Raw genomic sequence first — 24143 nt, 5'->3', positions numbered from 1 at the left:
ATATGCAATGAAACTTTTCAGTTTATTTGAAAAATATGATCTGCGACAAAAGCCCTAGCTATAATATTTTATTTTATTTTATTTTATTATATTTCATTTATTTATTTCTCATGTTAAATCTCTATTCTGCATTACTCAGTGCACCTGCTCCTTTTGGAATGTTAAAATTGATGTAAGCCATGTTGTTTGTACATGATTTTGTCAATAAAGTTGGAGAAAAAAACAAACAAAAAAAACCTGTAGCTGCTACTGCTAGTTTGACCCCGAATGTTGATAACAGACAAGCCCGGAGCGAGGATTTCTTTTTTTTCTGTGGCCGTCGCTTTGGCTCTGTCGCAGACGGTTTGCCTGTGAGGGAGGACACTGCTGGCATCCACACGTCCGTAACGTGCACCTACGTTAATAAGTGACTGGGCTACAGCACAGAATGAGATGAGAAACATGAGGTTTGGCCTTCTTTTCTTTTAACTCTGTATTCTCCCGACCCTAATCTTTCCCTCACTTCTTCTTCCATCTTCCCGCTTCTTTTGATTCTGGTTCGTTGTGGCCGCTGCTTGGCGCATTTGTGACTCAGGTCGCAGGTGATTTACCCAACAGTGTTGTTAAGAAGTAGGCTGTATTCAACATATTTAATCCTTAATAACCCCCCCCCGCCAATAAAGTGAACATTTCTTGACCCGACCCAACCTGACCCGCGGTAACTATAATAATATATAGTTATAAAATATTTTATTGTCACTAATGGTCACTAAAAATGTTTTAAGCTCACCATGTCCAGTATTCAGAATTCAAAACATGTATTCACAAATATGTTGTATTTGTTGCCAAGCAGAACAGCCGGTCCTGCGCATGTATGCAAATTAGCCATGTGAGCCAAACAGAAGAAAGACGTAATGTTGAGAAGTCATACTAAACATGGCTAGCAAGCTAAAGCTAAACCAGAGTGTATCAGTCACACACTTTGGGTTCACATCCAAAAAGGTGACACTCAGAGATGAAGAGGCACCGAAAGAAGATGCTGGTGCAGCTAGCACAGTGGGCTCACCCGCTACCAGAACAGAGGGTCCTCTTCCACCCAGTGACTCCCCAGAAAAACAACGTGAAGTGGAGGCCGAGTGCTCCGAAGAGCAGCAGGTGCTGAGGTAACGTTAGATGCTACTGCTAGCACAGGCTGGTTGGACAACAAAGCAGGTGGGCGAATGGAGAGACCGCAGGTTGTGTAGGTCTTGTGGTTGGTTGTGGTCTTAGAGAGAGCACCCGCCGTGGTGATGTTTGGCTTGTTGTATCTAGCTTAGTTTCAGCAGCAGCAGGTTCCTCATCCTCCTCTCATCCCTCATTAAGTGGTGACTGAAAGTTATTATTACAAGTAATCGTTTCACATTGAGGTCGCGGACCTCGCGGTAAAAACAGTTCAAATTTGGAGTGATATTTAGCTCCTTTCCCAGTAAGCTAGCATGACATGTTTGGCATCAGCGGATTCATTTCAATTTCAAGATTTCTATGACGCTCATTATGGAAAGCCGTTTTAGTCATAATGAAATAAATAAATAAATAAATAATGCCATGAAATGAGTCCCAAATTAAATAAATAGGTTGATGAATAGACATAAATTAAATATAAATACATAGATTTATTTCTCTTTTTATTTTTAAAACAATTTTTTTATTTTTTCAGGAGACTTTTATTTCCTAACGCCTCATTTATTTATTTCCTGATACTTTTATTTCCTAACGTCATATTTATTTATTTATGGGGACTTTTATTTCATAACGTCACATTTATTTATTTCCGGGGAATTTATTTTATAACGTCACATTTATTTATTTCTGGGGAATTTATTTCATAACGTCACATTTATTTCACTGCTCTTTTATTTCATGCTGCAATATTCAAATGAGGGGGCGGGGTTATCTGTAGGGGAGACTGGGGTAGGATGAGCCAAAGGGTAAGTTGAGCCACCCCTTGTTGCTAGGAAAGGGTAAAAAACATTGATCATGTGACCAAATATTTAGGAGGAAGGCATCATTTCATGGAGTCTGTGAAGGTAAGAACCACATCGGTAAAGTGGTTAGACATTTATTTCCAAAAAAACATTTTTCACTCTTGAAAGTGAATTTAGTCTATCATAAGTTTCATGAGAATTGTGTTAAGACCAAAATAGATGATTTTAAATTTGTTTTATACATCAATTGTGGTATCTATGAGCTACAACATGAGGTCATAAACCTAACATAAAAGTGCACCATTTTAGCTGTGGGGACTAATGAAGTCAAAATGGTAGTTCTGGGGTAAGTTGAGCCATTTGGCCAGGGGTAAGTTGAGCCACTTAATAAGTGTATTTTGGCTGTAGCCTATATGTCTTAAATATTAAATCAAGATTCAGCATTTGTATGATTACAGAGTGGACATCATGCCTCGTGTATATAAGCGCAAAACAAGCAGGGGAGCCACTACTGATGTTCTTGAAAGAGCCACCAGTGAAGTGAGAGAAGGGAAGTCTATTCGAGCAGCAGCAAAGGATGCCAAAATAGACAGAATGACACTGAAGAGGTACATTGACAAAAAACAAAATGTACCTTTGAAAAAGACAGGCTATGATGGAGTAGCGGAGGCTAAAAGGATTCTCTCAGATGGCATGGAATCTGGACTTGCCAAACATATTAAGAATCTCGCAGACCAGTTTCATGGGCTTACTACCCTCATATGCAGAGAACTTGCCTACCAGTTTGCAAAGCAAAAAAATATCCCTATGCCAGACAGCTGGTCAAGAGAAGAACAAGCAGGTAGGTAGCCTAAGAGATATTGAACATAGATCTATCTAAATATGCAAGGTTCTCTCCCAGAATTACTGCCATGTTATTACTGCCATGATATGTTAGTAGAAAGGCTCAACTAACCCCGCTCCTATGCTCAACTTACCCCATACACGGAGTAAGTTGTGCCACGAGACCACTTTTTTTTGGACATGCTATATTATCGAAACAGTTATGTTTACACTCATTCTGTTTGTTTGAAGGGATGCACAACATCCTGAAATATATGCAGATATATTATTTAGCGACAAAACTATGATTGCCTTGATGTAGCGATCCTAGATATGAAAAATGGCTCATCTTACCCCAGTCTCCCCTACCCTTTCAGAATAAAACAACTGTCAGATTTGGAGACCGGGAACCAGTGCTCACGTTGGAGGACATGGAGGACATAGATGAGCTCCGGGGTGCTATGCTCTCCTTGAGTGACAGCATAGAACAAAACATAGTATCAGCAGATAATATTTTAGCTAATGTTGCTGACTTCGCATAGATTCTTGGGAGGATAAGTGCTCTTCATGATATAGAGGTGGATGGGGATATTATGAACATTTTGCACAACATGGAGCACCGTGTTCATGTTGGAGATGCCCAGGGGCAGGCAGTCACACCAGGTGCTGGACGACCGCCTTTGGACATCCCAAGCGGAATGCTGACAACCTTTGCATTGTCTGGACTGTCAGCCCGAAGAATTGCGGAGCTTTTTGGTGTGTCGTCCAGCACCATTCAGAGGAGACTGGCTGATGGAGGCCTAAGGTAAGCAAACTTGGAAAACAACTACACATAGATAGGCTACTACTTATAAAATTCACGATAAACGTAAAAGCGAATGAGCAGCATGTAGTAGTCCTTAGTAGTCCTTAACTGGCTGGCGTAAAAATCACTTCGTGGCGAGTTTAAGGCCGCTGTAGGTATTGGTCGTGAGGATTTATAAAAGTTGTAGGTAGACGAAAGTGAGCTATTTATATTTTCTTATGATAACATTAAACATTTACACAGCGAGAGTGTGTTGTTGAGACAGAGACAAAGTGTAGCTCACTTTCGTCTACCTACAACTTTTATAAATCCTCAAGACCAATACCTACAGCGGCCTTAAACTCGCAACGAAGTGATTTTTACGACGGCCAGTTAAGGACTACTAAGGACTACTACATGCTGCTCATTCGCTTTTACGTTTATCGTGAATTTTATAAGTAGTAGCCTATCTATGTGTAGTTGTTTTCCAAGTTTGCTTACCTTAGGCCTCCATCAGCCAGTCTCCTCTGAATGGTGCTGGACGACACACCAAAAAGCTCGATGTCCAAAGGCGGTCGTCCAGCACCTGGTGTGACTGCCTTCAGAATACAATAATGGTAATGCCAGATGATCCACCATCATTTTCAGAGGGTTAAAAGTAGGCCAAGAAAGCCAAGAACTGAGGTGGAGAATAATTCCAACTTTAAGATCATGGTGATCAATGAGGCAGAGTATAATTAAAATAAACACGTCGTTCTGTTTTTCACATTTGGATGGTTAAATAATGTTAGAAAATAGACCTTTTTTACGGCAGCCATTTTGACTTGAGATAGTAGGACAAATACAGGTGTTACCAATGATACTAATTAAGGTTCTGTTCCATTTAGTGTAGCAGAGCTTTTCTAATGAGCCAACATGCACAATAGCAGCACCCTGACTCTGTTTGGCCTGAATGGAATGGAAACTTAATTAGTATCATTGGTAACACCTGTATTTGTCCTACTATCTCATGTCAAAATGGCTGCCGTGAAGGTCTATAGACCTACCATTAGGCTGCAGTTTAATTTCTGGCCTATTCAAACAAGACAATTTTATAAAAAAAAATCATGTTACCTTGTTTGTTCAGTGTGTTACTTTTACTGGTACATTCTAGTCAGATTCAGGGTCAAACTAGCAGTAGCAGCTACAGGTAAACAAGCTGGCTGTCGCAGGTGCGCGCGCAGCTCAGAGATGACATCTTCCAGGTCAGAGGTAGTAGGTTAACCTACAGACCCCGGATGTTGATAACAGACAAGCCCGGACTCAGAGGGGAATAGCACTAGCGTATCATAACAAAATATTGGTGAAGTGAACTTGTTTCGCGGCAGATAATGCTCATAGAGGCTGCGCTTCGGTGCCCGGATCACTCGCATTATATGGATATACGCGGCGCTCCACTGGATCTAATTTCGTCCGAACGACGCCAAATGACACCAAAGTTATCTGGGTGAATAAATCATCGTATTTTATGCTAGAAATAAGGTCCAGGTTGTGAAAAACGGTAGTTCCCCTTTAAGACTGGTTTAAACTTATATTGGTATGTTGCTTTGGAGGCAGTCAACCAGGATAGCTTGGAGCGTGTATTTTTGCATAACATGAATTAATCAGCATCATAGCAACAATGTCATGTAACATTATCTATCAATATTACCTAGCAAAGCTTAACATCATGAACTACATGACCCTCAGTTTCAGAGACAGCCAGGGAGATAGACATGCACATGCAGACTGTGTGACTCAATACAACTCTGAATACAATCAGAGAAATTATTATATTTTCTGGAAATCAGAGGATTAAATCACAACGACCATATAGCCCCATATATGTATTTTTTCTAGGGCCCGACCGATATAGATTTTTTGGGGCCGATGCTGATACCGATTATTAGGGGGGAAAAAAATCCGATAACTGATTAATCGGCCGATTTAAAAAATTTTTTTTTATAAAGTTTTATTAATTTAAGTAATATATCTACATATTTACTTGTTTTTTTTTTTTAACAAATGGCTGCTTTTGAGCCTTTCAGACACTTCTACAAAGAATTAAAGGCAGAAAAATAATTTCAAATCCTTTTTATTGCTGAGTCAAGCAGCATATTAACATGACAACCATGCAACATTAGGCCTACAACAAGGCACCATTACCTACTGCTCTTCACGCCGGCAGGAAGACCGACTGATCATCTCAGTAATATACCACGGATTTATCATGAATCAAACTCGGACCAGAAAAGCGTTTTCAACTACTCGCCCCCCCCCCTTTTTTATTAGCACGGCTAATATGTGTAGCAAGGCTAATAGTAGATGGCTAATTCTAACTTTAGCTTGCATATTACATTGTGCTTAAACGTTAACTTGGCGTGATCGAGACCAACACAGCACGGAACATCGTGAAGTGGGTTGAATTGAAACTTGTTGACTTATTGTTTATTTCACAAACTTGTTTATTTACCGTTGAGGCAGACCACTCTCCTCCGTTCGTCCCTGCCGCTGCCTGCTCCAGATCAGTCACTCTGCTGTGTTATGAGGTGGTTAGTGGATAGTGGATGGAGTTTGTCATGAGGTCGGTGCGCCCTCTATAGGATAAATAGCCCAATGTCGGGGGATCTTTTCAAATGGGGGAACATTTTCAAAGTAAAACCAAGTCTTATTCCCTGCATTTTATTTCTGAAAATATATCGGCGACAATCGGCGAGTTTTGGCCGATTACCGATTAGTCTCAAACGGGCTATAATCGGCCGATTTAATCAGCTCGCCGATAAATCGGTCGGGCCCTAATTTTTTCACCCCAAATCCAACTCCACCACTTGTGAGTCAACAGTTGTTGAGATAAATTAGACCTGCATGTGGGACTACAAGGGAGACAGTGAGCAGTAACCAAGTAACTGTCATGTTGTTCTTTTCACAAATATGGGAATGATAGTCAAAAATATCATTAAAATGCATAGTTTTACATAAAACAGCATCAATTTTTTTCGCCGGCCTATACAAGGGCCCAATTAGATTTCTTTTCATGGGTCCCAAAATCCCTGGCGGCGCCCCTGGTTGTCATGTAGGCTATAGACTGATTGTCTTGGCTTGCATCCATGAAATATTGTAATGTTATAGGCCTACTGCATATTGAGAACATTTATTTTGGTATTGCGCAACAATCGGGAGATGGGGACCCCCACGAATATTGACGGGTATTTGGCACACTGGAGATGACCCTCTGTTCTGGTAGCGGGTGGGCCCACTGTGCTAGCTGCACCAGCATCTTCTTTCGGTGCCTCTTCATCTCAGTGTCACCTTTTTGGATGTGAACCCAAAGTGTGTGACTGATACACTCTGGTTTAGCTTTAGCTTGCTAGCCATGTTTAGTATGACTTCCTAACATTATGTCTTTCTTCTGTTTGGCTCACATGGCTAATTTGCATACATGCGCAGGGCTGGCTGCTCTGCTTGGCAACAAATACAACATATTTGTGAATACATGTTTTGAATTCTGAATACTGGACATGGTGAGCCTAAACACATTTTAGTGACCATTAGTGACAATAAAATATTTTATTTTTTATTTTTTTGACAAAATGTGAAACCCCCTTCAAATGTTGCTTTTGAGGCTTTCAGGGGGTCTCATGGGTTAATCGGGGGGGGGTCGATTAACCCATGAGGGGTCGATTAACCCATGAGTAACCCAGTATTTCGCACACTGTTTTGTTACCGTGGGGGTTTTTCCTTAGGACTCAAATGCAGATATCGAAGTCAGTGAATAAAGGATTTTATTTCACAAACTGGAGGGTAATGGGGAGGAGAAGACCAGGCAGGTTGGGAGGCAGGCAGGCCGGCATGGAGGAACACAGGAGAGCAAACTGGAAGTAGTACAGAACGGCCCTGGGGATTTCTGCAGCCAAACAGCAAGGTCATTAGGGCAAAGGTGAAAATATAGAAAACACAAAAAATCAGTCCGGGGGAAAACCAGGAGGTCGGGGTGAGGGACATTGGCTGATCAGGAGGCCGGCGGTGAAGCTGAAACCCTCTGCAGGGCGACGGCGGAAGCGGAGACCCTCTGGAGGCTGGCAGCGAGGGCTGGAACCCTCTGGGCTGGAAAATGAGCGGGAGGCGGGGAAACACCAGTGGGTGTTGGCCGAGACGGAGACAGTCTGGGGATGGTCAGCCGAGATGCCGATGGAGAAACAGGCAGGGCCGGCAGGGCCGCCGACGCAGGAGCAGAAACAGGCGCCGACGCCGACCGGGGAGCAGGAACAGCCACCGACCAGGCCGCTGACTGGGAGCCACTGGCAGATGTCGACCGGGCCGCCGACTGGGAGCCACTGGCAGATGTCAACCAGGCTGCCGATGAGGGAGCAGGAACAAGTGTCCGCCGGGGTGTTAGCCATGCTATCGACGGAGCGAACCCAGCAGGCATCGGCTGGGCTGCCGACACTGGGGCTGGGGCGCTGGACAGCAGTAAAGACGAAGCCCCGGGCAGTGGTGAGGAACAGCTGAACAGGGAGCCAGACCTCAGGGAGCCAGACCTCAGGGAGCCAGGATGTGGCCAGGAATGTCACTTTCTTAGGGGGTGGTACCTTGTACGCCAGGCAGGTTCCCAAGAATGGGAACACTAGGGGCTTATCTGGGGTTGAGGCTGAGGCATGAGCTTGGGCTGAGGCATGAGCTTTGACTGAGGCATGGGCTTGGACTGAGGCATGGCCTTGGGCTGGAGCGCTGGGAAGTAGCGAAGACGAGGCCCCGGGCAGTGGTTGGCGGCTAGCAGACACCGGAGCTGACGGATGGCTAACAGGCTGAGAGTCACTGATACACAGGTTTTCAAGTAAAGCCAGTCTTAGCTTCTCCACCTCTGATACCAGTTCCGCGGCACCCGGAGCCTCCTTAAACCATGGCCTAAAAATCAGTTTCCTGTCAAAAACTGCTACGGCCTGTAGCATTAGCACCACGTCCATTCTCCCATTCAAATTCATAAATTGTCCCAAATGTCCATAAACTGTGTGCTGATGTCTGCTGGGTCCATTCTGGCTAGATTATTCTGTTACGGTGGGGGTTTTTCTTAGGACCCAAATGCAGATATCAGAGACAGGAAGTCAGTGGATAAAGGATTTTATTTCACAAACTGATTTCTGGAGGGTAATGGGGAGGAGAAGACCAGGCAGGCAGGCAGGCTGGGTTGGCTGGAGCCAGCAAGGAGGAACACAGAAGAGCAAACTGGAAGTAGTGCAGAACGGCGTTGGGGATTTCTGCAGCCAAAGAGCAAGGGCATTAGTGCAAAGGTGAAAATATAGAAAAAATACTTTGAGTGTATATTAAACACTAAATCGCAGCACTACAGTCACCGTATGGGATGTAATAATCTAGTGCCGAAGTGGTGGAGAGACCAGGTAGATAAAGCCAGAGGGTGATGAGATGATCTTGAACAGGTGTGCCACTCTGCTGCTGCTGCCATGCCCACAGACACACACAGGAGAGTGTGCAGGTGAGGGAGAAAAGGAGGGGGGGAAAGCAGGTAGGGAGAACAGAAGACAGAAAAACAGAAAAATGACAGGACTGCCACAGTAGCACCATGACGTGGTTAATAAATTGGTCAAGAATGATTAATGAATGTTTGCTGTGCAACAAACTCTAGTGTGACCAAGAACCCTATCGGACTAAATTATCTAATATAATTCAGACTTCTCTTATAGATTATTCATGGAAAAATTAGAAATATGTGAGTTTTTCCTATTGTATCAAGCAGTAAAAAGTTGTAGCATTACGCGTTACGCATTACTTGACATTGCACATCCTGCAATTTGACTATTGCATATGTGCACATTGCGATCGATGTCGATACTGAAACTATATATTGTGCAGTCCTACCTTGTGCCTCTGATCAAGTACTATTGATATAATAGTATTGTTGAAACTTCAACTGTTACCATGTCTTGACCAAGAATGTGTTATCATCTGTGTGTCCACTAAGGGACAGCATGAATATAAATCACTGCTCTTGAACATGCTAATGCATGCAAATAAAATAACTCCATAATGACAGGCAGTGCTAGATTTTAATCAGACAGGAGCACCATCAGTAAAATTTTGACAAAATGGAATCACTCAACAGGAAGTATTTGTGGTGTAAACAGGAAGCAAAAGTGATTGACGTCAGATTATATCCATCTCAAAATCACACAAAACCTTTTACGGTAGATATATAAATAAAATTTCAAAAATGTGGCTACTTTTATGATGATTAGGCAGGTTGATTTGATTGGGCTGCATTTTGTCAGTCACATATTAACACTGGCATCATATCCATCAAGTCAAAGCATCACGGTAACTAAATCTGATGTACAGTAGGCTGTTTATCTCTAACGTGCAAAATTCTTTTGTGTTTCACAGTTAAACTGGACCAACCAACCAAGAAGACAAGCACTAAACAATTTCAGAGAGCTGCAACCAACATGAAGATCTGTTTGTGATTTGTGTGTTGTTACTGAAAACATTCGTGTGTGCATGCTAAAGACGAAGTAGCGTGAATGCAAGTGGGGTGTGATGGCGTTCACCATGTCTGAGGAGGATGTGATTAACTGCACCATCAGCCATGAAATCCACCAGTACCTCTTCTCCTCTGTGTACATTCTCGTACTATTGGTAAGTATGTGTACATGTCGAATATTTTATAAAGTTGCAGAGCTAATGGAATGAGATTTGTTTCCAAATTGAGGTCAGTTTGACACACTAAACTGTCATATCTCAATCTCTAGAAAGCCTAGTTCCTCCTTGATAATACGTTTCAGCACAGATCCTCATAGAACACTGTCTATCACTGTCTTATGTTGCATCATGGGGGTCATGTTTGTGGTACTGCTTTTTTTTGTTAGTTTTTAGTTCATAATGCATTTTGCAGATTGTTACTTCAGAGCAAGAAGGTCAATTCTGCCACAGGTTGACTTGTTTGTCCGCGGGTTAGGTAGACCTAGTTTTCATGCAAATGTGGTATAAGTCAGAACACACAAACACACTAGGGCTGTAGCTATCGATTCTTTTTGGAATCGATTAATCTAGCACTTTATCGATCGATTAATCGATTAATCGTATATATATATATTTTGCATTTTTAAACAACCAAAACAAATAATGCATGACGAAAATGATGTGGCTGTAAAATGATCAACCATTTGGCTTTTATTTCTTTAAAAAACAGAGGTATTTCTTACACCTCCAACTCCAACTCCTCCTTAAATAACAATACAGTTTCAACTTACTGTAAAACATGTATAACATGTAACACTATGAATCAATACAAACTTAAATAGTAACGGCAATTTTGCCTTAGTGTTGTCTTATACAACATTACAAAAAGGGATTGCACCTTCTAACCACCTACTAACAAATAATATATCATCTCTGGGATAGGCCTATTTGCTATGGTAACCTAGCAACCTATGTGTGTGCACGCATGCTGTGTTATATATAATTTTATGTTATACATAGCACCAAATCACAACAGAAGTCATTTAAGGTCACTTTTCCTATAGAACCGGTCCGGACCGTGTTCGTTTACGAAGGGAGGAGCTCCGGACCGACGTAAACAAACACACGTGCACACACACTTACAGACAGACAGAGAGAGAGAACATGTCACGTCGGTCTCAACTGTCTGTAAAGCAGATATCATATCTACGTTTTTTAAACGCGCACAAACTGATTCTGCTCTGGCATGTCATCTCGAGCCTTCGCAGTTCTCCGTCGTGGTGGCGGATACGCAATGCAACCCCCCCGGGCTGCTGGAGAACCAGCGTGAGGACGTGAGTTTAGAGGACCAATCACAGCCCTTGCAGTCTCCGTTTCCCCTCGACGGAGTGACGGACACTCCGCGCCCGGAGAGTACGGAGAGGCTCTCCGTCAGGCTCTCCGGCGACGGAGAGGGCTCTCCGTGTCCGTGTACGGCACTTTACGCAGTATTAACAACGGTCCGTGTGGAACATTCAAGATCCCTGCGCGTCATAGGAATTTAACGACGCTTCGAGGCAGAGTTTTTGCCTCGACCAATTTTTGTAATCGAGTAACTCGAGTAACTCGATGAATCGTTACAGCCCTAAAACACACACACACCACACACGCACACACGCACACATGAACACACACAAACACACACACATACACATACTACTACTAATAATAATAATCCAGTTCATCACATTAATGTCATCTAATCAGGGAGGAAGCGGGGCAAGTGAAGAGAAAGCAAAAAGACAAAACATGAGGTTAGTTCATGTGTCATGTTTGTCATACAGACCTGGGGTCCGTTTCACAAAGCAGGTTTAGTGAAAACTCTGAGTCTGTTAACCCTGAAATGAGGGAAACGCTGAGTTTTCCGTTTCACAAAGGGAGGTAACTCAAACCAGAGAAAGAGGGGTAACTCCAGCCTGTTTCACAGAGAGAGGTAACTTAAGCTCTCGGTCAGTTACCATGGTAACATGCTCTATGAACCTAACCTGGTCGGGACCAGGTTTTTCTCAACAAACCTCGAGTTTCTCTCTGTCTCCGCCCTCTTTCAGCCACACACGGTATTTGATTTCCTCATTCATTCAGTCAGCAGTCGAGTTTTGGCGTAATATAGTTCTGCCGTCTGTTTTTTGAGAAAATCATTGCAAAAATCAGTCAGTAGGCGACATTAGAAGTTATATTAGGTGGCGACTATTTTCACTACCATGGCGTGTCCTTTTGATAATGATCCCGTGGATGAAGGTGCAGCATTACTGCGCAGAGAGTTAAATATTCGTCGGGAGATGATTATCAGACCGAGCATAGATGTTCTTGCATTTCCAGACAATTATCTTTTTGAGCGGTCCGTTTCACGTCACAGTCCACCATTTACATACACAACCTAATCCGTCCTTACATTTCCAACATTACCAACCGAAGTCATGCTCTCACATCCCAGCAGATATTGTGTGTTGCGCTGCGCTTTTTTGCAAATGGGAGTTTTTTATACAACGTCGGAGATGCAGAGCACTTTACAAAAGTAAAAAAAAGTCATGAAAGGGAAATAAATATTTTTATGAATAGGCTTAAAATATATAGGCTAGATAGTTCTAGGCATATTACATTTTATGAAAGCACTTGTGTCTTGGGGGGTGAGCTCAGAGGATGAGCTCCCTCCAGGCTTAGGGCCAGCTCCTCTGCCTCTGTTAGAGGTGGCGGTGCTGGGCCACCACCCGTTTTACGGGCATCTGCTTTCTTTCTGTTGGCTGAGTAGAAGTCTGTGTTAGTTTAAATAGGCTTAATTCTTTAACAGAACATGATATAGATGAGAAGACAATTATGTGTGTGAAAACAGCATTATGTTGGGGATAAAACAACTGTACAGTCAAACAGCCACTTAATATTTACTTTACAATGTAAAACATGATCAAAATGAGGTACCCCGTGAGATTATGCCGAGGTCTCACCTGTTTGAACAATGTTTTTATGTTTCATCTTAAGCTGCTTACACTTCCTTCTAAAAACGTGCTCAAAATCACCGTATGAGCGCATTAATAAAAAAAAAACGTAGCCCTCCTCTTCCCCGTTGCCATGGTGACTCGTCGAATCGGGGCTCCATTGACGCTGTCTTTTTAGACTTGTGGCGCACGCGCTTAACTCCAGGTGAAACTACTCCGAGTTGATCAAACTAACTCAAATCAGCTGTTCTGGAACCGAAAACTCAGAGTTTCCTATCTCAGAGTAGATCAACTCAGAGTTCAAGGTTAGACTCAGAGTTTGTTGAACCTGCTTTGTGAAACGGACCCCTGGCAACCCTGCATATGAGCGAACTAACATTAACGTCACACTAGACTCTCGCTCTGTAGCAATTTTCCATTAAACATGGAATACTATATGACTGAGAAGGTGCTGAGGAGAGAAGGTTGATGGATGAGTAGAGGGGGTTGTGACAGCAAAGCCCAAAGTAAAGGCAAGTAGTGTTTCCTTTAAGTTGTGAGGTGTGGAGGTCTGGGAGGCAGATAGGCATGAGTCCTACTTTTCATGCAGAAGACAAGAGCTTGTGTTCTGTCAGAGACATGTGATTAACATTTACTAATAACGATACTATTTTAGTATGCGTAACCACAATCATTCCCTAACCTCAATTAAGTGTTTTTGTGGCCTAACCCAATACTGCCATATTTTATTTGCCCAAACCATGAACTTCCCCTTTACTCAAACTGGACCTTAACTATGTTTTATTTTCTTCACCATAACCATACCAAAGTTGCCATGTCCAGATGTTGTAGATGCCTGAAACTTTAAATGTAGGCATTGGATGATCTTGTCCAGGTTCGTCTGAGCAGAAGTCAATCGTGCTTAACTAATCAAGTCATAAAGAGGAAGGCAGTGTGGTGTCAGAGAATCAAAATAATCACAGTGAATGATCTTGATTCCAGATTGGCGTACCCTCCAACTTGTACTCTTTGTACCACGCTGCTGTGCAGCTGAAGCAGAAGAATGAGCTGGGTGTTTATTTAATGAACCTCACTGTGTCTGACCTGTTATATCTGGCATCATTACCACTGTGGCTACAGTACATCTTTCAGGTAAACTAAAACCCATCAATCATTTATTCTATAATGTGATTTGCTGAATCCCTTCGTTCCTTTTAGGGATTCTCTCATTTTGAGAGAATTTTTTTCTCAAGTGTCTGTCTTTAGATTAATAAATTAAGAATTATTTGCATTGTTAAAATACAGAAAAAACATAATTATGTCAGAATACAGTTCTTTATAATTGCAGTTTCCTGCTTTATTTAAGCATGTTTAAATCTAGCATTTTTCAAAAGGTTTGTTCATGCTCCAAGGATGGTTCTCTGATTTATAATACTCCTCTTGTGCTTCAACTTCAATAGCTTGATCTGGATGTAGAAGATTCAGTCTTTAGAATGATAAAATGATAGAAAGTTTAAACTCAATTCACCTCACTTCAATCATAACTCCACCTACCTCTTCACCTATCATCTGTCGTTTTAAAGAAGTAGTGCAGAAATGACAATGCAAATGCTTAACAATGTTATAATTTTGAATAAAATAATACAAAATATTATAAAAAATCGATAATGGATATACGTACACCTGCATATAATTTGATCACAATGTTGCACTTAAAGCTTTAGTAACTTAATAGAATTTGTGTGTTTATGTTATGATTTTGGCATCAATCTTTAATGAAAATGTAGTAACAACAGATAATTTAATAATACAACTTGAATTCTGGTTCCAATTCAACAAAGCTTGAAGTTCATGTAGTTAGGGTTCTAACCCCGAAGGGGTAGAACCCTTCTAAGATTGTACCGGTTTATTATTATTAGGGTTCTAACCCCGAAGGGGTAGAACCCATCTAAGATTGTACCGGTTTATTATTATTAGGGTTCTAACCCCGAAGGGGTAGAACCCTTCTAAGATTGTACCGGTTTATTATTATTATTATTATTATTATTATTATTATTTGTTTTCTGCCGCTTGAGCTCAAATTCCCGTGAGCTGGAATGGCCCAGAAACTTGAAACTTGGCCCAATGATTGGAAATGATGTGCATCAACTTTTATTAAAATATGAGCCCAGTCGGCCAGATGGTGGCGCTGTAATAAAGGCTTGAAAATGCGTTTTTCAGAAGGCCACGCCCCTCACACCGTAAGTCCGATTGACTTGAAATTTGACACACATGTCCAGCTCAATGTGCTCTACAAAAAAGCCTCTAGAACCATAAAGGTCCGCCTAACTAGATTTTTTGCTAATTTGCATAATGTGAAAAACAGTAAAGTGAATAAAACTTTTGCAAAATTGACCCTATCAACACCAAATTTGGTATACAGCCTCGGGGGATGACAAGACAAGTTTCTATTATAAATGAGCCAGATTGGTCAAAAAACATGGCCGCCACGGACCAATTAATGTTCACAATGGGCGGAGCTTACAAATGATTGGCCATAACTCTTACACCCTTTGACCTATCATCACAAAACTTGGTGGGCAGGTCCACAACGGGACTGGGAATCTGCCTACCAAAGCATTTTGAGCTCAACCTATAGGGGGCGCTATAAATGCCACACATGCGTACCTAAAAGACCATTGGACGGAATTTAACCAAATTAGGTATGCATGCTCTAGGAGTGACTATTAACTAATGTCTTGACTGCCATGTTGATAGGTGAAAGTGGGCGTGGCCTGTTTGTCATTTATCGTCAGTGTTAGCATTTTAATCATTTATGGCGAGTTTGGAGGACCTAGAGACATGAAACTTGGTACGTTGAGTATAAATGATGTCCAAATGCTGCTCAAAACATTTGATCCCAATCAGCCTAATGGGGGCGCTATAACACAGTGTAAACTTCAAAAGGCTCTCCCCATCAGGCCATGAGGGCTATTGACTTGAAATTTTTTCTACACGCCCTGCTGATAGTCCTCTACAAAAAAGCCTTTTGCACCATGAAAGCCGATATTACAGATGTTTTGCTAATTTGCATAATGTGAAAAACAGTAAAGTGAATAAAACTTTTGCAAAATTGACCCTATCAACACCAAATCTGGTATACAGCCTCGGGGGATGACAAGACAAGTTTCTATTATAAATGAGCCAGATTGGTCAAAAAACATGACCGCCACGGACCAATTAATGTTCGCAATGGGCGGAGCTTAGAAATGATTGGCCATAACTCTTACACCCTTTGACCTATCATCACAAAACTTGGTGGGCAGGTCCACAACGGGACTGGGAATCTGCCTACCAAAGGATTTTCAGCTCAACCTATAGGGGGCGCCATAAATGCCACACATGCATATCTCAAAGACCATTGGACGGAATTTCACCAAATTTGGGATGCATGCTCTAGGGGTGACTATTAACTAATATCTTGACCGCCATGTTGATAGGTGAAAGTGGGCGTGGCCTGATCCTCATTAACCGCCATTGTTTGCTTTTTAATCATTTATGGTGAGCCAGAAGGACCTACAGACATGAAACTTGGTAGGTCTAGTGTAAATGATGTCCAAATGCTGCTTAAAACATTTGATGCCAATCGGCCTAATGGGGGCGCTATAACATAAGAGTGTAAGCTTCAAAAGGCTCTCCCCACGAACCTATGAGTGCTATTGACTTGAAATTTCTTGTACATGTCCTCCTGATAGTACTCTACAAATAAAGCCTCTTCAGGGTGGCTGGTTTGGGACGAAAAAGGTTAGAACCCGCGGATTGCCGCTTGCGGCTATATTCTATTCTTATTATTGCTTTTTATGTCACATTTTTTATTAAGAGCCACTGATATCTTAATGTAAAAACAATCACAAAATGTAAGATGTTGTTACATTATAGACAAAAAGTATAAATAAAAGTGTTGTTGTCGTTAACACGTTTTACATTACATTATAGTCAGGTTATACATATTGTATATGCACTTTTGTTATCAGTTTCTACGAGCAGCACTTTTTTTTGTCTTTTATGTGACTCATAAGCCTAATGATTATCTGATTGAAAAACGTTTTTCTTACTGTAGGCACTGTGGGTTTTTTTCATTGTAAAATGTTCTGTCATTGTTTTTATTTTGCATTTGACTACATAATAATCCTGTTTCTTCTGCTTTTATCCACATGTCACTTACCTAATGTTTTTTTACATCTATCTAGAGTCTAGTTTCATGTGCGTTGTTGTTTCAGGATGATGACTGGCGTCACAGAGAATGGTTGTGTCAGTTGTGTGGCTTCCTGCTCTATGAGAACATCTACATTAGCATTGGTTTCCTGTGCTGTATCAGTCTGGATCGCTACCTGGCCGTGGTCCATCCTTTAAGGTAATTTTGATTCGGCATACAGGTACCTTCAGCTTTTCACCACTTTGCCTACTTATGCAGTTTTACTAATTTTTATTGATCTCTCTCATTTTGTCTCCAGGTTCAACTCTCTCCGCTCTATGAGTGCAGCGTGGCTCGTTAGTGGCATCATCTGGCTGAAAGAGATCGCTGTGGGCGTAGTTTTCTTCCGCCACAAAGAACTGAGCCAAGACTGGAAGAACCAATCAGTATGCTTCGAGCACTACCCTATGAAGCCGTGGGAGTATCCAATCAACTACTATCGCTTCACTATTGGCTTCATGTTCCCACTGGCCATTCTATCGGTGCGATAACTGTTAAAGAAATCTATTATTGAACACATTTTATTGAAAATATTTTGATACAGTGACATTTTAATTAATTTTTTTAACATATTTGAGTTGATTTTTATTCATTTTAACTAATGTTTTTTATGCCTCCAATAATCTGTGTCTGAAATCTCTGTATTAAAAATGCTGTTGCTGCTAGCAAAAATTTGATAAGATTTGAATTGAGTTCTGTTCTTTGTTGTTCGTCTTAATCATCGTATCCACTCACACTTTACCCACACAGGTGTGTAGGAGCCATATATTTGCGTTAGATTTGATTTTTGTGTCTTATTTTAGTGTAGTGACGTGATGTGGGAGGGGACCCCTTGATTAACCTATTTAATTTCACCTGTCACCTTGATTTCGGGGTTGGAGAGAGGGGGTGACCTGGGAGCGCACATTTTCGTTTACCGCAAGTTTAAGCTTAAGTTTTTACCAATGTTTCGTTCTTGAGGAATACAATAAAATCCTTCAAACGGAACAACCATGAGTGGACATCAATCATTGGACGGTGCGTAATGGAAAGGTTAATCCTCCCAGTTTCAGCCTCTCAGCAGCTCTAGGAAGCAAGAAGCCGCTACATTAAGTAAACGAAAATTTGGGACAATAAGTGAACGAAAATCACCGACAAGGAAAAAGGACAACAGCGGGGATTGATCAGCCCATTTGGACAGCCTTTGTTGGGCACGGCAACCCCGTGGCCGAAGGAATGAACTGGAGGAGGGAAAAGTGATCCGCCCGGCAGAAACGCACCCAGCTTTCAATGCGGTATGCTAATTTTGTTTTGATTTCGGCTGTGTATTGGTTTGTTTGGACACAGTTTGTTTGTTGCTGCCGCTTGTCAATTGGTGACGGACCAGTACATGGATGAGTTGGACATGCCTGCCAATATGGTATCAGTCATAAAGAAACTGCCATACAATCTAAGGGACAGATGGAGAACCGTAGCCTGTGAATTACAGGAAAGGAACAATTGCAGGGCTACATTTGCAGATATCGTCAGCTTTATTGAAAAGCAAGTAATTCCAGAGAAAAGGTGGTGTGTGTTTTGGCTGTTTGTGCATTGGGCACCTCAACAGAGAATGCAGGAAGCATCTCATGTGTAATGTATGCAACCTTAAACATCCTAGCATTCTCCATATCTACCAAAGGAGGAGAGAGATGCATGAAGATTAAGCAAGCAAGCAATTGGAGGTGGCTCTGAGCAGAGCCACCGTCTCTGTTCAAACCAGTGGTCTCACTGGGGCCGGTGAACAAAATTGCAAACTCTCCGTGGTACCGGTTAAAGTCAGATCCAAGAAGGGATGCAAGACAGTGCAAACTTGTGCATTCCTGGATCAGGGGAGCACAGCATCATTTTGTACAGTGGGTCTGATGAATAAGCTCAATCTCTATGGAAGGAAAACATGCATTTTATTGCAAACCATGGGCCAGGAGAAGATGGTGGACAGCTACATCGTTTCAGACTTGGAGATGGCTTGATTGGACAGCGATTTTACTGTGAACCACCTAACACCTATACACAGAAGATTATGCCAGTACAGAGGTAACATTCCGCAACAAAAAGATCTTCAAAGATGGCCTCACCTGAGACATGTACACTTACCTGAAATTGATGCTGGGATTGAGCTGCTAATTGGATTGAATGTGCCTAAGGCATTGGAGCCCTTGCAAGTAACCAAAAGTGGTGATGATGGATCCTATGCAGTCAAAACTGGATGGACTGTGAATGGACCTTTAGGAGGAGATGGCAACTGTAAAACCCTGAAGATCAAGATCAAGGAGGGCAAGAAGCTGAAGAAGCAGCAGCAAAGGAAAAAAGACAAGCTGGCAGCGGACCAAGTCAACGGCCACACAGATGAGGCATCAGACATGAATGGCAACGGTAATGGTGTTGAAACACCAAAGAAGAAGAGGAGGAAAAGAAAGCCAGAAGAGAAGAAAGAGAAAAAAAGAAAAAAGGAAGAAGAAAGAAAAGGAAAAAAAAGGGAATAATTCTAATGATCCCGGACAGAAGAGGACTAGTACCGCTGGTATGCATTAAAACCCAAGACCAGCTGTCTGGACAGGTCGTCACCAAAGGCAGAAGAGCCATGAGAGCCACAACTGACTCTTCAACAATCAAACTTTGACCAATGGACTTTGACCTTTTTCTTTTTTATCGGATGTAACAAAGAATGGAATTTAATTAGGCTGACTGGCCACTTAAGGCCCAAAAGGAGAAAATTAACTATAATCATACACTAACTTAGTGTAATTTACTTTTGGATGTTTTGGAATGTCTCCTATATCATAAATTAAGTAATTCTAATTTCATAATAATTAGGGGCCGGAATGTAGGAACCATATATTTGTGTTCGATTTTTTTTTGTTTATTCACACTTATTTTGGTGTGGTGACGTGATGTGGGAGGGGACCCCTTGATTAACCTATTTAATTTCACCTGTCACCTGGATTTCGGGGTTGGAGAGAGGGGGTGACCTGGGAGCGCACATTTTCGTTTACCGCACGTTTAAGCTTAAGTTTTTACCAGTGTTTCATTCTTGAAGAATACAATAAAACCTTTCAAACGGAACAACCAGGGTTAGGGTTAACCAGTGGACATTAATCATTGGATGGCACGTAATGGAAAGGTTAATCCTCCCAGTTTCAGCCTCTCAGCTGCTTTAGGAAGTGAGAAGCTGCTACAAGGCAGGGCCGTTGCTATTGCTAGGCCTGCAGCTTTACAGGGGCACAGCCCCCCCCCCGGCACGTGCCCCAGTAAAAAATGTCTGGCGACGCCCCTGCTACAAGGTGTTTTCACTTATGTTGCCTCATTAGATGTCATATCAGGTCTGTGTAGAAGTGTACAAACGGTACTTGATTGGCGTCTCCCTCTCTGTTCTGTTGTCTCGCCCCTGGTCCTGTAGGTAGGGCTGCTCGATTATGGAAAAAATCATAATCATGATTATTTTGGTCAATATTGAAATCACGATTATTTAAACGTTTTTTTTCTTAAGTTTGGAAACATGATGCATTTATTCAGCATTTCTCTAAAAAAAATACATGAAATGTTCAAATCGAAGATAATGTAGGCTATTCTATTAAATTTCTATAAAACAAAAATAAATATACTTAGAAAATCAAATAAGACAGACGATAGGGTGCATGTCTTTAGCTAAAAAGTATCCAATGGCAGCTGTTATTTTCTTGTGCCTGTCCGAATTTGACGGATAAGGAGTCGCATTATACATATAGTAGGCTACATATAGTGTGTCTGAGATCGATGTCTGACGCGCAGTATTGGCAAACCGAACCAGTGTGAACGGATAAGCCGGCGGCGCGGAGCGAGGGTGTGTCGATCTGATGGTGTTCACTGTCTGATAACTGAACAGGTCCATCACTCAACAAAATAGAGAAATGTTCCACAAAGCAACGTTACAGGACCAAACAACAGTAACGTATTAACTGGTCGTGAATTTGGCAACTTATATGAGGAAAAAAAATACCGTGAAGTGTCTGTCCGACCGACTCTTCATCACATTTCTGCCCGAAAAACAGCGTCTGTTCCCGGCAAAAAACTTTAACTCACCAAGTGTTTGTCGCGGTGATTCAGCCCTCCCGACCGAGACTTAGTGAACTTTCCCCCAGAAAACAGCCTCCCTCCCCACGAGTGACAGAGTCAGACAGCATCCTGTTGACTGATGGCGATTATGTAATAATGTAATTTAGAGAAAAACGTAACTTGAGTGAGTGCCAGTCAGCAGGCCGCGGTGAATGCTTTGGGGGAGGGACTGAATTGCGCATGCGCGTCTCTTTCAGAAAATCTCTCGGCTTACTGTACAACGAAAAATGACAAATAAATCGTTTCAATTCGATTATATTAGTTTGGAGATCGTTTGACCCAAAAATCGAAATCACGATTAAAATTCGATTAATTGCACAGCCCTACCTGTAGGGCAACTAATTCTGTTTCGATTTTAATTGGCTCATAGAGTTTTGTGACATCATGTAACACCAGGCATACCTTTAACCTGAGGTCTCATCAGCCAGAATCACTGAATAACCTGTGTGGGTGTGCAGCTACGTTCAGCAACAGTTTTGGTTTTAGGCCTCTATTCATGCTTCATGTTCCCAAGCACTGATACCTGGGCTGTAAAAAATAAAACTCAGCAAGCTCTTTTTTGGTAATGGATGGAATCTATCATCAGCCCTGAAAATGAATAACAGCTGTTGACTTTTAATAAATCATGCTTCTAGTAAATTTATGTTTTTTTCCATTTTTCACGAGTTGAAGTAAAGATCTAAGACTTTTTCTGTGCACTTAAAGGTTTATTTCTCTAGAAATTTGAGCCCATATTTGTTAATATCAGTGTTAGTGACCACACCTGGCTGGTGTGACATATCAAGATGCTGATTAAACAGCATGATAATTGCACAGGTGTACCTCATTTTGGTCGCAATTAAAGGCCACTATTGGCATTAGCTGTCTGTGTGGCTGGTCTCAGACAATCCATAGCATTGTGTTGTGTGATGAAACTGGACTTTTTATCTTGACCAGCTCAAGGCACATCTGTGCACTAATCATGCTGTTTAATCAGCATCTTGATATGCCACACCTGTCAGGTGGATTGATTGAGAGTGATTGATTGGATGGATTCTCTATCTAAAAAGAAGTGCTCAAACTTATTTATGAGAAAGTATTCATACACAAGATGATTAACGAATATAAAACAGAAGTATGAACACCGGAGTGTACCTTAAAGTAGTTTTCGTTTATAAAAAAGTCTATATTCTTAGTTGATGTTATTTTCTTTTATTGCTCTGTATAATTTAAAGGCAGCTGACAAAATTTTATTCATGCTAAAAGGGTAGGTGTAATAAGCTAAGGCTTAAGCCTACACCTTTTCGGTCCTGTTTTGTTTGTTTTTCTGAAGCTAGAAAGCATTAAGTTAATTTATTGTTTCTCTACCAGTGTATTTGCATTTTTATAAGTTGGAAAATGACCGAAATAAACTAAACTAAATTAAACTAAACTAAACTAAACTAAACCAAAGAAATAAGCCATTAGCGTGCAAAGAAAAAGTCTTACAGTTTTACATGCAACACCTCACTGGAAGGCATGTTTGTTTTTTCCTGCTTGTGTTCTCACTCTAACCTCTAGGTCAGATGTCTTTAAAGCAATGGACTCGTAGAGTTTAGGGAAATCATGGAAATGAGTAATTTAATTGCCAATGGTGGTGGCCACATCAGCAGCTCATCAGCAATCATTTGACCCAACTGTTACATCTTGCTTTACTGTACAACTTCTTCCTTAACATGGTAATCTTGGGAAAAGTGATAGAACTGAAGATAGAATAGGAGATGTACAGAATTATATAATTTCCAAACAAAAGTCAACAAACTTTTAACAAAATTATTACCTGCATACAGTTCAAATCCGAAAAACTGAAAAAATTTCAGCGTTGTGTGATGAATAAATTAAACATCCTATTGAATTCCTTTGTCAGTTACATTGTGTAAAAAAAAGGTAATTAAAAAAAGAAAATGCAGTTTTTCAGAGAGGAAGAAGGGGAAGTTACTTATGTTGAAATTGGTACTGATGCATGTTATTTCTGTCCAGATCAGTTACATGTGCGTTCTTCGTGCCGTGGGTCGGAGCACTGGGACACAGCCAGATCAAAAGGCAAGGATCAAGCAGTTAGTAAGCAGCACTGTCCTCATCTTCCTCGTCTGCTTCTCCCCCTACCACATCTTCCTGTTAGCACGCACCCTGCTGGAGCGGGAATGCAACTTTATTGCAGGTACACTTTCTTTTCTACAAATGAATCCACTAACTCAGGCTAAAAAATTAATTGTCTTAACCATGATGCCTCTATTCTTGTTTTCCAGAAATATTTAACTACTACCACCTGTCATTGTTGCTGACTAGCCTGAACTGTGTGGCTGACCCAGCTCTCTACTGCTTTGTAAGCGAAAGTGCCCGCCATGGACTGTACAGAGCCGTTTTCAAGCCTGTTGCCAGAATACTGTGCTGTTGCTGTCGCCGTGGCAATGCCAGCCCGAGCAACCCAACCACCGATTCCCATGAGGTCGCCACCGATAAGAAAAATGGCCATCAAACTGTAACGCTGCTCACACACACATTCACACGCAACTACATAAAAACAGACACTTTTAGGAAAAACTCCAATTTAATCACACAAACTGATGATAAAACGATCATACCTTTAACTGTACAAAATACAAGACAGTCTGACAAATGCTTGGACAGTGATGAAAAGCTCAGCTGTATGATAGCCATGAAAGAGCATGGCAGCGAGGACTGAGGAGACTGACAATAACAGCAGCTTAAAGGAGTAATTAGCAGTAGCCTCAGAGTAGTGGGATAGAGGACAAGACTCCCAGACTAAGCACAATAAAAGCTAAGAGTGA

The 24143-nt window shown here is 41.6% G+C and overlaps 1 protein-coding gene across 1 annotated transcript; it reads left to right on the top strand.

Moving 5' to 3' along the window:
* Positions 1–292: 292 nt before the first annotated feature.
* gpr68 (G protein-coupled receptor 68) lies at positions 293–24037 on the top strand (the record flags this gene model as incomplete). Its single annotated transcript, XM_084380651.1, has 7 exons — positions 293–446; positions 9964–10215; positions 13992–14141; positions 17249–17382; positions 17483–17705; positions 23332–23512; positions 23601–24037. The coding sequence occupies exons 2-7, from the start codon at positions 10117–10119 to the stop codon at positions 24035–24037; spliced, it is 1224 nt and encodes a 407-aa protein (XP_084236777.1). The 5' UTR covers positions 293–446; positions 9964–10116.
* Between the last annotated feature and the right edge of the window lie 106 nt (positions 24038–24143).

This window comes from Pagrus pagrus (genome assembly GCF_965226575.1).
Source record: "Pagrus pagrus genome assembly, chromosome: 18".
NCBI classification, from domain to species: Eukaryota; Metazoa; Chordata; class Actinopteri; order Spariformes; family Sparidae; genus Pagrus; species Pagrus pagrus.
Note: the sequence above shows the minus strand (reverse complement) of the source record. Positions and strands in the feature narration are given on the sequence as shown.